Below are 14,276 nucleotides of genomic sequence, written 5' to 3' on the forward strand. Positions count from 1 at the left end.
ATACTGCCATAAGACAAAATAATACCACTGTCATATACAATTTCTCCTTTGTCAAAAGTCTTATCTTCACTAAACACACATGTATGGAGGGGCTGCTATTTACTGAGGTTTTCCACCATGATGGGGGGGGGTATAAAAGCAAATAAGATGCTAATTTCAAAGTACAGTCATTTTCGTGTTTTTCCTCAACTTCCAACATAGGTAAGGGTGATGAAACATTTCAATTCTAAAACAGAGGCTCACTATAACAATGACCCCAACCAAATAATTTGGATACGTTTCCCCTATCCCTGCTCCACAGTGGTATTGCAACTGAATTACAAATGTAATATTTAATAGGTAACTCCAAAATGTTACAGAACAACCATGAAAGTGAGGAAAATAAAGAAATTTTGCCTGATGGGAATTGGGAAAGGCTTCACCAAAGGAGTAAACTTGGAGTGTGTTCTTAAAGAATGAGTAATAGTTAACAAGAGAGACTGGAATAATAAGGGGCATTCTAAGAAGAGACAATAGTATGTTCAAAGGCATGGAATGAAAGAATATAATATTATCAATATGTCCAAGGAATGGCCTGAAGGTTGATAGTACTTTCGTATATTACCATGGGAGAGAGCACTGGGAGGTGATGCTGGAAATGTAGGTCGGGTCAAGCTGAAAAGACGGGGAAATCAAGTTAAAGCCCAAATTAGAGAAAAGAGTCTGCTCTGAGTCTAATGACAATCTAGAAAAGAGAATGGATTTCACAAGCATTTTTTTTTTTTTTGGATTTTGAAAATTATCCTTTTTATTTTGATATAACTGTAGATTCACACATAATTGTAAAAGATATTACAGAGAGCCTTTCCCCTAGTGGTGACATCTTGCAAAACTATAGGGTAGTATCACCAGTAGGACATTGACATTCACCTGTCCATTATTCTTGTAGGAGTTCTCTTTTAGGGTTTTTATGTGGATTAAATGCATAATAGGCATAATGCTTAGTTCCATGCATGCATATTGTAAACATTTAATAGTGATGGGTAATATCCTTTAGGAGGCAATATGGTATGGATTGATAATTCTCCAAGTGTAATGTGAATAGGGATCATCTGGGGCGTTAGAGTAATGCAGATTCTGATTCAGTAGGTCTGGGAGGAGGTGCTGAATGTCTGCATTAATACTGAGCTCCCAGCTCTAAAGACCTCCAATAACCTCTTTTTTCCCTCAAAGAGTGCATGTCTACTTTTCTGGAGGCAGTAGTAACTGGAAGAAAAACTCAAATGAGCTTATTTCAGTGATAGAGCACAGAATAAAGCAGGATCCAAAATAATAATACTGAACACTTAATGAGTACTTATTATGTGGCCTGAGCTAATTACCTACTTTAAGCCTCACAGCCCTATGAGGTAGGAACTGTAAATATCCCCATTAAGCAAATGAAAAAACTGAAGCATAGAGAAATCAAATAACACGTCCAATAAGGGTGCAGCTAGAATTAAACCCTGGCAATCTGATTCTGGAATCCACAGGCTTAACCTATCATTTCACAAGCATTTTTAAGTATACTTGGTAAGCTTTGGCTGGTCAGATATAAATGATGAGAAAAGAGTCAAGAATGAGTGAGTGTCCTAGGTATTTACCCAAAGGACACAGAAACATCAATTCCAAAGAGCACCTGCACACCTATGTTTATAGCAGCACTGTTTACAATAGCTAAGCTTTGGAAACAGCCCAAATGCCCAAAAATAGATGACTGGATCAAGAAGATGTGGTACATATATACCATGCAATATTACTCAGCATTCAAAAAAGATAAACACATGCAATTTGCAGCAACATGGATGGCACTGGAAGGGATCATGCTCAGTGAAATAAGCCAAAAAGAAAAAGAAAAATACCGGATGGTCTCACTCATAGCAGGAATCTAGAAAACTTAAATAAGGGACCAGGAAAATGAATAACTATAAGAAAGTAAAAATCAAAATCAACAAAAAACTATGAACCAGAGACACTCTTTGGGGGGTGGGGGGCGGGAGGGGAGGGATTGGGGTCAGAATGGGGGGGTTGCAATTGTATGGGGAATATAAAAATAAAATTTATTATAAAAAAAAAAAGAATGAGTGAGTGTATGCTTATGGACATGATAACGCTAAGTGGAGAGGAAACAAAGCAAATAAGAGTGGGGCAGAGGGAAATGGTAATTTACTTTAAACATGCTGAATTTGAAGTGTCTGTAGAAAATCTAGGAGGAGATACTTGAAGGGCAGCAGATAATACAAGTTATCTATATTGACACAAGTAACACTAGAAATGTTTTTAAAGTCCTAGTTTATAGTGAGTGCACAGTTCTAACTACTTACAGCAATGGAAAGGGATGCAATTACAAAGGGAAAGAATAAAGAATGGGAGGAGAAAGTGAATACTTTCAGCATAAGGAGAACAGAAACTTTAAAAACACTAATGAAAATAGAAAGGAAAAAATTATTGATAGACTCTTGCTTCACCTAATTTCTAACTGCACAATCTGTCAAAACACAGGACACTAACATAAACTCCCCCGTAAGGACTCTTAAAACATCAATGTTAAAAATTTTAAGAACTACTTCAAATTACACAAACCACTTATATATAATGAGGAACTTTCATTACACTTAAAGACCAAGGCTAACTGCTATCAATAAAAGCACAAAGGCAAATTCATAAATTTATTTAAGCACATTCTTTAGCTTAATTATAACTGTTAATAAAGCAAATTTTATTTGCAAGAATTCCTATGTGAAAAAAAAAAAGTTCCTGAAAAATTCATATAAGTCATTTGAAAATTTACAGCTTTTATTTTCATATGGCTAGAATAGTGGCGATCAATCTTTCTTTAAAAACTAACTAACCTTAACAAAAAGCCAGAGAAAATGCATGTATACTTTAGTAGCCATTCTTTCCACACTACAAACACAAGTCAGTTAACAGGGTACCCTTAAGCATTTTGTAAAGTCTCTTATAACAAATATGACTGAGATCTATTTAACTTCCTCAAGACATTAATATATTTTATTCTATTAATAGCATTTCTATAAAAAATACTAACAGCGTAAGGTGATTTATTTTAGAGGGACTTTTATTTTATTTTATTTTATTAGGAAACCAAGGCCTATCCCCAACAGAATTTCAAAATTATTATTGACACTGGTCATTAAACAGAAAAACCAAAACAATAAAAGAAGGTAAAGTTATGGACAATGGCTACGTTGTTATCAGATGGTTGGCTGAAGGGACTAGAGAGAAAATCACTCAAACTGAGAATTTTCCTTCCTTGACACATTATCCACCAATAAGATATGGTATCTGAATCATATCAGCCCAAGTATATTTACCTGTTTTAAATTTTCTCATCTATCTGTTTCAAAGAACTCATTTGAAATATTGGGATTTTCTTTAAAATTTATTTTAACATTGCAGTTAATAATTTATAGTATGTCAAGGAACATTTAATAAGATTCTACTATTTATAGAGTACTATGTAGAAATAAAAATGGTCCCTACTTTCATAATCATAAGTGATTAATATTGGTATATTTGGGATAAACTTTATATTCCAGTATAATTGGGATAAGCTAAATACATATGAAAAGTCTGACCAAATAAACAGAAAAAAATTAAAATGATATATATTCCTTACCTGTACAATCTTGTGCAACATAAATAGTTATTCCTTGTAAATCAGGGTGTCTTGCTTCTTCAACAGCTTTTCTAGAAAGTAACAAGCATCATTTTTTAAATTCTTACCTAGCATTTCCTTTTAGTAATTAGAGATTTAATTTAATTTAAGGGGAAAGGCATTTTCCTGACTTTTCTATTTAACCCACACTGCTTTTAAAACTATCATCTGAATGGTATCAGAAATCAGGTCAGAAATGGACTATGGTGGAGGACTATGGGTGTCTCCTGTGGTGGGTATGGTGTGGTGACACGCATCTGAAGAAGTGGGACACTGCATCTCTGAATCACATATAGTACTGTAAATCAAAGTTATCTCAATTTTTAAAAAAAGAAGAAAAAGTAAAGAAATAGTGATTCAATAAACACTGCAGAGTAGAAAAGAAAAAAAAAAAAGGAAAGAAACCAGGTCAATTTTTTCAAAGTTGAATACTAACATTAAATTACTCAAAGAACATTAAAACATCAAATACAAATATGTACAGAAGTTCTTGGGCATAAAGCTGTAAACCCCACCCTCCAAAAAGGACTTCTCTCAACCACTTACTTGGCTTTATTTAACATATTCTTATAAGTGGTATAACATATGTTTCAAGGTTTGTTCCACATTAACTTAAATTACTAATTAGCATTGAATTCTGTATTTTTGTTCTCTGGAACATTTGAAGTTTTTTTTCTTTTCTTTCAACAATAGCATGACTTTTTTCCCTTCACTCAAAAACCCACATTACCTGAATAAGTATATTTCCAAATTTCAAGCCCTAGAATTCTATCAGTTAAACTATGGATTTAAAAATATTTTAAGTGAATATAACAAGAGTATAATCTCAATGATGCACATGATATTAAAAAATCACAATAATGTTGGTTTTAAAAATATACAAATTGGGGAAATATATTCTTATTTACCTATATCTTTATACTTTTTTAGCATGATTTATTATGCATATTTGTATCTGTTAATATAGAAGAAGGATTGACAAACTATCACCCAAATATGACCTGTAGCCTGCTTTTGTGTAATCTACAAATTAAGATGGTTTTTACAGCTTTAAAAGTTTTGCAAGCAAACAAAAGAAAAATGGGCAATAAAACCCATAAAAGGTCCACAAAGCCTAAGGCATTTACTATCAGGCCTTTTACAGAAAAAGATGTTTGATTCCTAGGTTATAGAAGAGATCTTAAAGAGTAGAAACTATGTTTTATGATTATATTTTTACAAATGTCATATCAAGCTGAACTTGATATTAACAGTTCATTTAATAACTTTAGGAAAATACTTTTTCAGTTGGAAGCATGTGGTCAATAAAATATAAAGGCATGTTAATATGCAAAAGACTGCAATAATTTCAAATTCATGTTTGATTTTAAGTGGAACGACTTTATAATATTATACCTCAATAACATATTAATGATTCTGATTATAATAACAAGACAATTTTTTTTAAAACTTAGTAGTATCCAAATAAATCACATATAAAATCTGAGATATAGTAAAATTTAACTTTTGACTTTTTTCTAACTATTCTGAGTGGCATAGACCTTTGACTTTTATTTCAATATAATTATAAAATGAGTAATCCCATATTTACAATACATAAAAATTTGATGTGTGCAAAGAAATTCTGAAAATACCAACATTTCATTATACTCTCAATACATTAAAGTCCCCAGGTTATACTATTTAAAAAAAAACCTACAATGTTGTGCATATTCCAAGATTGAAAGATTTGTTAGTTTTTAGAATATTTCAAATATGTAGTCTGAGGAAAACTTGGTTAGAAAGAGAACTTGGACATCTGTATCCATGAGCAAGAGAAAAAAAATTGTCAGTAGATAAAATATAACTAGTCACAACATGTATTATTTTCTCACTATTAGTAAGTGAAAGCTCCTTTATGTACATTTTTATTCAGTTAGACTTTAAAATTTCTAATGATAGGGCCTCCCCGGTGGCGCAGCGGTTGAGCGTTGGGTTGCGAAGCTGCCCACGGCTTCTGCAGCGCCGGTTCGATCCCCGGCTGCTCCCCGGCCACCGGAGGAGGGTCCCACATGGCGCGCAGACCTCTCCTGCCGCCCGCTGCTCCCCTCAGCAGTGTACTTCGGTCCTTCTGCCTGCTCTGCTCCCCGCTCTGGCTCTGGTGAATTCTCTCACCCTCCCGCGCTTCTGACTGTACCCAGTACATGTATAAACAAAAACAAACAAACAAACAAATAAATAAAACATGCCTCTATTAATAAATAAATAAATAAATAAATAAATAAAATTTCTAATGATAGATGTGCACTGTAAAAATCCCCTGCAGTCAAATGCTCTACCACTAAGTTCGACCCCCAAAATCATTGTCTCTGAACTTGAGGAACTCTGTGCTAAGATGAAAAATTATAAAACAATTTTACCTTAAAATGTGAGCAACCACAGCTGGTCCATACCAATCTCCAGCTTTTTTCCCAGATTTCTTCCCATATTCTATTAGTTGATGTAAGCCAAAGACAGCCAAGGGGGAGTCACCAAACCAAGAGATGATTTTTCTATGATAAATTTCATTTCGCATTTCATGATCATCAGAATATCTCCCAAGTGTTTCCTTCAGAGAAACTTTGGGGGTTTTGAGTTCTCTTTCCCCTGAAAGCGATGCTTCAAATGATGCAGTAAATTTTTTTACAGTGTGGGAAGTCCATGAATCAGAGTCTGAATTTTCAATGTTCAAAGCATCAGGCCAGGTCCAAGCTATAGTAGTTCCAAAGCAAGGTGTTCAGATCTTTTAAATAGTTAGACTTTCACAATACTACTAAAATAAGTACATTTAAAGCCATGCGGGTTACTAAACTAAAATAGTAAACTCAACAATAGGCAAATTTACAGAGACAGAAAACAGATTAATGGTTGTCTATTGGGGAGATACAGTAATTGGGAGTGACTACTAAATGGGTATGAGGTTTAATGTAGGACTGATGAAATGTCCTAAAATTAGATTCTGATAATGGTTGCAGAACTCTGTTAATATACGCTAAAAACCACTGAATCAGTTCTTTAAATGCATAAATTTATGGTATGTAGATTATATTCCAATAAAACTGCTTTTAAAAAACAAAGGTACAAGCAGAGAAAATTTGTCAATATATTATTGATGTTTATTTTGAGTGGTAATATTTTTCTCTGCACTTTTCTGTAGTTCCCAAAATTTCCAATGAGAATGTATTACATATTATCATGAAAAAAATATCAAAATGAAAGAGAAAAAAATAGCAAATTCAGGTACAAATGAAAAATTCTGGACTGCAGTTTTCTTTCTTTTATTTGACATTTTCTGAGATGGAATAAAAACTTTTGTAGTCCATTACTAGTACTGCTTATCAGACATTCAGTCTTGCCTACCCAAAGGCACAATAAACATATTCACTAACATTCACAGTATTCATGAGAGAATAACTTCAGAAAGTAGACTGGTTATGTGTTAAAATAGAAGCCTGACCATGAAAGTTTTAAATTTCTTTTCACAATGTTTTTTTCTAGTATACTCCTTTCAGAATAACGTAATCATTGTTTAGGGAATAATACTAATTCTTTAGTAAATGACAAGTTAATAAATGAAGTCAATAAAAATCAAAGATCCCAAGAAAATCAAATATATTCACTACTTCAATGTTTTATATAACAAGACAGTCCCCAAACATACAATTTTAACAAAATGAGTCACAGTTTCAGAGATCTCGTCAGGACTATGAAAAATATTCCAATTCTTGCCTATAATTGCATAAATAAATAAACCTCAGAAAACAAATAAATCATCTCAGAAAATGTCTAAAATTCTTTTCCTTGCATTATCCACACCACTCGAGTAAACTGTCTCAAAAACTCATCAATAATCCTTATGAAAAGGTTACTAAATATTTGCCAAGCATTGCAGAGAAATTTTCCAACACCTCAAAAATATGCTAATGACTAGGTATATTATCCTAAAATGGTAAACTAAAATTATCCTACAAATGTACACATCATAATAGTAATGGGGGACACATCAGGAAAAAACTGATACATGTAAGACAGTAACAATGATAATTTTGAGAGTTTAAAAGACTAATCATGAAGACCTTGTTAAGAAAACACCTAATCATATTATTAAAAACAAAAGTTCTAAAGCATTATTGGTATATAGAGCAAAAAAATTAAGAATCCAGTGTAAAAATCTTAAGATTTAAATAATGTAAAGATATTATCTGCTCAAAGTATATTTGCCTGCTCAATGGTACTGAAAATTTAAGTATTCAATCAAAAGGAAAGAAATAATAAACAACAAAAAACCAAAGACTACTAAAAATTGAACTCATTTATGGTGGTAGCCAAGAAAAATAGGTACTTTTAGCATTTATTTTTGAAAGAGGAATAATCAAAATTTAAATATGATACCTGGCTCATTCAGTAAAGATATACTAGATTAGTTACAACTTTAAAAGACATCAGGAAGTTAAGAAATTAATCCAGGGGAATTCTATACAGTTTGCAAGTTAGACAACAAATTTTTAAAGAGAGAGACTTGATTTACCTCTACCAAGAAAATGTAGTATGAGTCCTTGAGCCAACAGCATCTGTCCAGTTCTTAATGTACAGCCCCAACCACAGTCTGTTGTCAAAGCAGAGCCTTCTATCTGAGGAAATTCTTCCCTGTAAGTCAGCCATATTCTTGAAATAAAATCTTTACGAAATTCATCTACATTTCCCGCAATTACATGATCTTCTATTGTACATCCTGATCTTGCAGGTAACAGTTTATTTTCATCTACAAAATAAAAGTATAAATGATACTATAAATATATATAAAGAAATGTCAATGATAGTATTATATTCCCATGCTGTGCCTAAGATAGGGAGTATGTTATAATCTTTCTAATCTATTTTCTACTTAAATGAAGATAAAGCTTATTCTGCCTAATCACTGTTAAGAACATCAAATGAGAATGAATGTTGAAATGCTTTATATGCTCTAGCACTAATATAAAGTATTAGCATTAATACTGTTGTTAACAACGACATCTTATATTTCAAGTATAGTCAACTCTTTTATTAGGGGGTCAAATAAAAATATCATTTTGCTTCATTTGGCTCAGGATAGATATTACAGCTCTCTGAAATAAGATTTGCAAATAAAAATATCCTGATATGTCAATATGTAAAAATGCACATAAATCATATGAGCTAGTTCTGAAAACTAATATGTTTGTTGTTATGAGTATTTAAACTCAAATTATAAAAACAAAACAAGCTACAGAGTAAGAACATAAAATTCTTAAAATATATAGCTAGGGCCTCCCCAGTGGCACAGTGGTTGAGCACTGGGTTGCAAAGCTGCCCGCAGCCTCTGCAGTGCTGGTTCAATCCCCGGCTGCCGGGCGAGGGTCCCACATGGCGTGCAGACCTCTCCTGCCGCCTGCTGCTCCCCTCAGCAGTGTATTTCATCAGTGTCTGTTCTGTTCCCCGCTCTGGCTCTGGTGAATTCCCTCACCCTCCCGCGCTTCTGACTGTACCCAATGCTTGTATAAATAAATAAATAAATAAATAAATAAATAAATAAATCTTTAAAATATATATATATAGCTAAACTTTTTTGTTGAAATACAATTTTTTTTAATTGCTGCCATCCACCTATCAAAGACTTTTTTTAAAATTGCTGCCATCCACCTATTTTGAAGACTTTTCCAAAATGATCATCACTAATTCCTATATAAAAACTACAATCAGTACCCAATAATTTGCAAATCACTAAGTGTTTAAAATGAATGAACATTTCTTGATTACTCAGAAGTCTACACAGACGATGGTAAGTCATCTTTATAATCTCAGCATGCAGTGCCTAGCACAAGTAGATCCTGATAAATGTTGGTTTGGGTGGGTGAATAGGTGAGTAGATTAAGTATGCCTACAACTCTCAAGTCCAAGTAGTTCAATTTCTAAAGCCCTTTTGCAGGATGTTAAAGCAGTTTTATTATTCTTCATAAATCCTATACCTTCAAGTTCATACTGAAAAAAGTACAATCAACTAAAGTTAATACATATTTAGCTTAGTGGAGCTAAATGGCAGCATACAGTTTCAATGAAAACAAATGCCAAGTCCCTATTATCAATTAATTTCTCTCAATATTAGAATTTAAAGTTAAATACAAATTTTAAAAATTGCCTGGAAATTAAACATGTTACTATAAATAGGTCCAAAATTTCCACCTTTGGAAAACAGAAGTAGACAAGCCCACATTTATAATTAAATAACCTCCCACAATGATTGAAAGAAACTTGTAGGACATAACAAGAAAACTTGAACACAGTTTCAACCCACTTGACCTAACTACAATTAACACATATTCTTTCAAACACATAAAGAACATTTACCAGGTTACCATATTTAGACCATAAAGCAAGTTCCATTAATTTCAAAGATATTACAGTCATAAAAGTATTTTCTCTGACCATAATGGAATAAAATTAAAAATCAATAATAGAACAAAATCTGGAAAATGCCCAACTTTTGTTTCACTGAATCTCTAAATAGCTCCTCAATTTTTCCTGCATGCCTTTTTTTAGTAAATGGCAAATGTCACATTTCAAAAAATTCTAAATTATTTTTCCACAACATTTGAGCATAATGTTGGCAAGATCTGGAGCAACACATATCCTGAAAACAGCACAGACAGCATAAAAACCAAGAGCACACATAGTAAGATTCCTTAATATCTCACTTTCATGGCCTTCTTTACATCCTACAGAGAGATCCCTAGGCAAACTTTCATCTGTGGGCTGGTTTCAGTTCAGAAAAAGCTTTTATTATTTCTAGTCTCTATGTTACTGCCTCTACTTAAGAATTTTTTTTCCCTCTTTTCCATGAACTATTTTGTCTCCAGGATAGACTGATTGTATACTGATGCTCTTAGCCCAAAAATTAGGAAGGAAAAAATCTTATCTCTAACCCCACCAACTGGGAGAACATTTTTGCACCCAACACTAATGATAAAGGACTGATCACAAAAATCTGCACAGAGCTGATGAGACTCAACAACAACAAAGAAAATAATCCAGTCAAAAAATGGGCAGAAGAGCTTAAAAGAAACTTCTCTGAAGAGGAAATGCAAATGGCCAACAGGCATATGAAAAAATGTTCAACATCACTTGTCATCAGGGAAATGCAAATCAAAACTACCATGAGATACCATCTTACACCAGTGAGAATGGCACATATTAAAAAAACTAGCAACAACAAATGTTGGCGAGGGTGTGGAGAAAAAGGAACTCTTCTGCACTGTTGGTGGGAGTGCAAACTGGTCCAACCACTGTGGAAAGCTGTGTGGAGATTTCTGGACCTACTAAACATAGAGCTTCCATATGACCCAGCAATTCCACTCCTAGGTATTTACCCAAAGGACACAGAAACATCAATTCCAAAGAACACCTGCACCCCTATGTTTATATCAGCACTGTTTACAATAGCTAAGCTTTGGAAACAACCCAAATGCCCAAAAATAGATGACTGGATCAAGAAGATGTGGTACATATATACCATGGAATATTACTCAGCATTCAAAAAAGATAAACACATGCAATTTGCTGCAACATGGATGGCGCTGGAAGGGATCATGCTCAGCGAAATAAGCCAAAAAGAAAAAGAAAAATACCGGATGGTCTCACTCATAGCAGGAATCTAGAAAACTTAAATAATGGACCAGGAAAATGAAAAACTATAAGAAAGTGAAAATCAAAATCAACAAAAAACTATGAACCAGAGACACTTTTAGGGGGGCGGGGGCGGGAGGGGAGGGATTGGGGTCAGAATGGGGGGCGGCAATTGTATGGGGAATATAACAATAAAATTTATAAAAAAAAAAAAAAAAAAAAAATCTTATCTCTGCTCAGTTTATATTAAATCATTTTGGTCCTGAAAATAGAACTGGTATTCTAGAGATAATCCCAAATTATAAGCAATAAAATAATCTTTCCTTAATGATCTCTGGTTCCACTGTGTCCTGAAACATTTAAAAAAAAAAAAAAGTAGAAAAATTATAACCAGCCAGGAATGTTGTGTCTGTAGAAAGATGAGGCTTACTAAAAGTAAGATAAAGTTCCTATTGCCTCTCTTAAAAATAGCTAAGAGATACTCTGTAATTTTTTTTTTAACTTTGGTATTTGGTCAAGATAATTCTAACAGGAAGAACCATTTGGATTTCTAATATTAAAAGCCTTGACATAACAGTGTACACACAGCATTACATCTTACATTGGAAAGAAAAATTCACATCATGTGAAGAGAAAGGTTCGTAGTTCAGAAAAGACAGCAAGATAAATTTAGAACTTTAAAAGATCAGGATGGATTTAGCATAGCTAAAATAATCTAATGTTTGTAAACATGTCCTAATATAACTAGAAATTAAATAATTAGGAGGCAGAATATCAAGTTTAAAAATCTTATTTGTCATTAGGAATTAATTCATTGTAGATGATTCAGAGGATGGTAAAATCATTGTGACTGAAAGCCACTATTTTCTAAGCACTTAGAACTGTCAGCTATCAGAACTTCAGATATCAGAATGCCTTCACATTGGAAGAGAATTGAAAAAACTGAACAAAACTATCCATCAGAATGAGAGATACTAGCTAAAGTAACTTGACTAAAACGTTAGCAGAATGAAAGGAATGACCAGAAAGTTTCTACATAATAGGGGAAAAAGCCCAGACCTATTAGGAAAAAAAACAGGAAATAAAGGGAATCCAGGTGTGAAAAGAAGTGAAACTATCAATATTCACACAAGATCGAAAATCCTAAAGACTCCACCAAATAGTTATTAGAAACAAAAAATGACTATAGCAAAGTGGCCAGTTACAAAATCAACATACAAAATCCGTAACTGTTTTTACATACAAAAAAAAAAAAAAATCAGCAGCAAAGAAATCAAGAAAATAGCTATAATTGCTTCAAAAAGAATTAAATAACTGGAAATTGACCTAATTGAGGTAAAGGACCTATAGAATGAGAACTGCAATATTATTAAAGAATTAGAGATTAACATCAGAACGTGGAAGTCTATCCCATGTACTTAGATGGAGAGAATCAATATAATCAAAATTACTATCCTGCCTAAAAAATAATATATAAATTGGACACACTCCAAATCAAAATATCAGCAATATTTCTCAAAGACATTGAAAAAATATATATTAAAATTTATATGGATTCACAAAAGGCCTCAAATTGCAAGGGGTTACAAATTTAGCACTTACCTTCATATTTAAAATGGTAACATTTTCCAAGCAATAATACAGGGGAATTTCTACTAAAATATGTCTTTGTTTTCAACACCCAACCTAAACAACAACAAAAAAAAAACAATAGTTTTGTAGTTAAAGGGTTTCAGATTAATAGTCTGTCAGTATTTAATTTCAAATGAGCAATTCTCAAGTATGGATATACATTTTGTTCAAAGTAGCAAAGTATTGGGACAATGAATTGAAAATCTGCAGCAGAAGTTCGATCCCCTGCCAGCCAGGGAGCATCCCACATGGCACAGCAGACCTCTCTTTACTCGCCCGCTGCATCCCTCAGCAGTGTATTTCAGTCAATCTGCCTGTTCTGTTCCCTCCTCTGTCTCTGGTAAATCCTCTCACCCCACACAACTCTGGCCTGTACCCCAGCTCTTGTATGCATAAATAATCTTAAAAAAAATACAGGTCAATATTACAGGTCAATAATGCTACTTTCAAATAAATATTTTAGCCACATTCTATCCACTTAAATAGCATTTAAAAGTTAACCTTAATTGTAATTTATTTTCAAACAGGTCATATGTTTTATATGTAATTAAAAGGTACAACCTGTACACCTATGTTTATTGCAGCACTATTTACAATAGGCAAAACCTGGAAACAACCCAAATGCCCAAAAATAGATGACTGGAACAAGAAGATGTGGTACATATACACAATGGAATATTATTCAGCAATCAAAAAAGACAAACTCATGCCATTTGCAGCAACATGGATGGAGCTAGAAGGAAAAAGAAAAATATTGGATGGTTTCACTTATAGCAGGAATATAGGGGAACCAAATAAGACATCAGTGTAAAAAAATAGTAACAGTACAAAACACAACAAAGAAAAACAGACAATTATAAATCAGAGACATCCTGCAGGGGAGGAGGAAGGAGAGGGATGAGAGGGAGGGAGGGAGGAGCGGAGGGGACTGAGGTGATGGTGCACAGGTGCATTGGTAAAGAAAACTCTATGGGGACTACACCTGAGGAGATGGGGGAAAGGAAATATTGTTTAAAAATGAACAACGATGTAAAAATAAAAAAAATTAATTTTAAAAAATTAAAAATAGGGATTCCCCGGTGGCGCAGTGGGTTGAGCGCAGTGCTGTGAAGCTGTCCACAGCCTCTGCAGTGCGGGTTCGATTCCCGGCCGGCCAGGGAGCAACGCATATGGCGCGGCAGACCTCTCCTGTCAGCCCATTGTTCCCCTCAGCAATATATTTCATCAGTCTGCCTGTTCTGTTCCCCACTCTGTCTCTAGTGAATTCTCTCACCCTCCCGTGCCTCTC

General features: G+C 33.6%; 1 protein-coding gene across 4 annotated transcripts in view; it reads right to left on the bottom strand.

The window, feature by feature from the left end:
- The window catches only part of ATG4C (autophagy related 4C cysteine peptidase), a 66,874-nt gene that overhangs the window by 26,822 nt on the left and 25,776 nt on the right, over positions 1-14,276 (bottom strand). For all 4 annotated transcript variants that reach the window (XM_054690819.1, XM_037498325.2, XM_037498324.2 and 1 more), the window contains exons 3-6: positions 12,959-13,042; positions 8,244-8,477; positions 6,097-6,427; positions 3,659-3,729 (exon numbers count right to left, since the gene is read on the bottom strand). In XM_054690819.1, coding sequence (XP_054546794.1) covers positions 3,659-3,729; positions 6,097-6,427; positions 8,244-8,477; positions 12,959-13,042 — 720 coding nt within the window. The remainder of the gene's footprint in view (positions 1-3,658; positions 3,730-6,096; positions 6,428-8,243; positions 8,478-12,958; positions 13,043-14,276) is intronic.

The sequence above is a fragment of the Talpa occidentalis genome, unplaced genomic scaffold (genome assembly GCF_014898055.3).
Source record: "Talpa occidentalis isolate TD23 unplaced genomic scaffold, MPIMG_talOcc4v2.1 talOcc4.9, whole genome shotgun sequence".
Classification (NCBI taxonomy): Eukaryota; Metazoa; Chordata; class Mammalia; order Eulipotyphla; family Talpidae; genus Talpa; species Talpa occidentalis.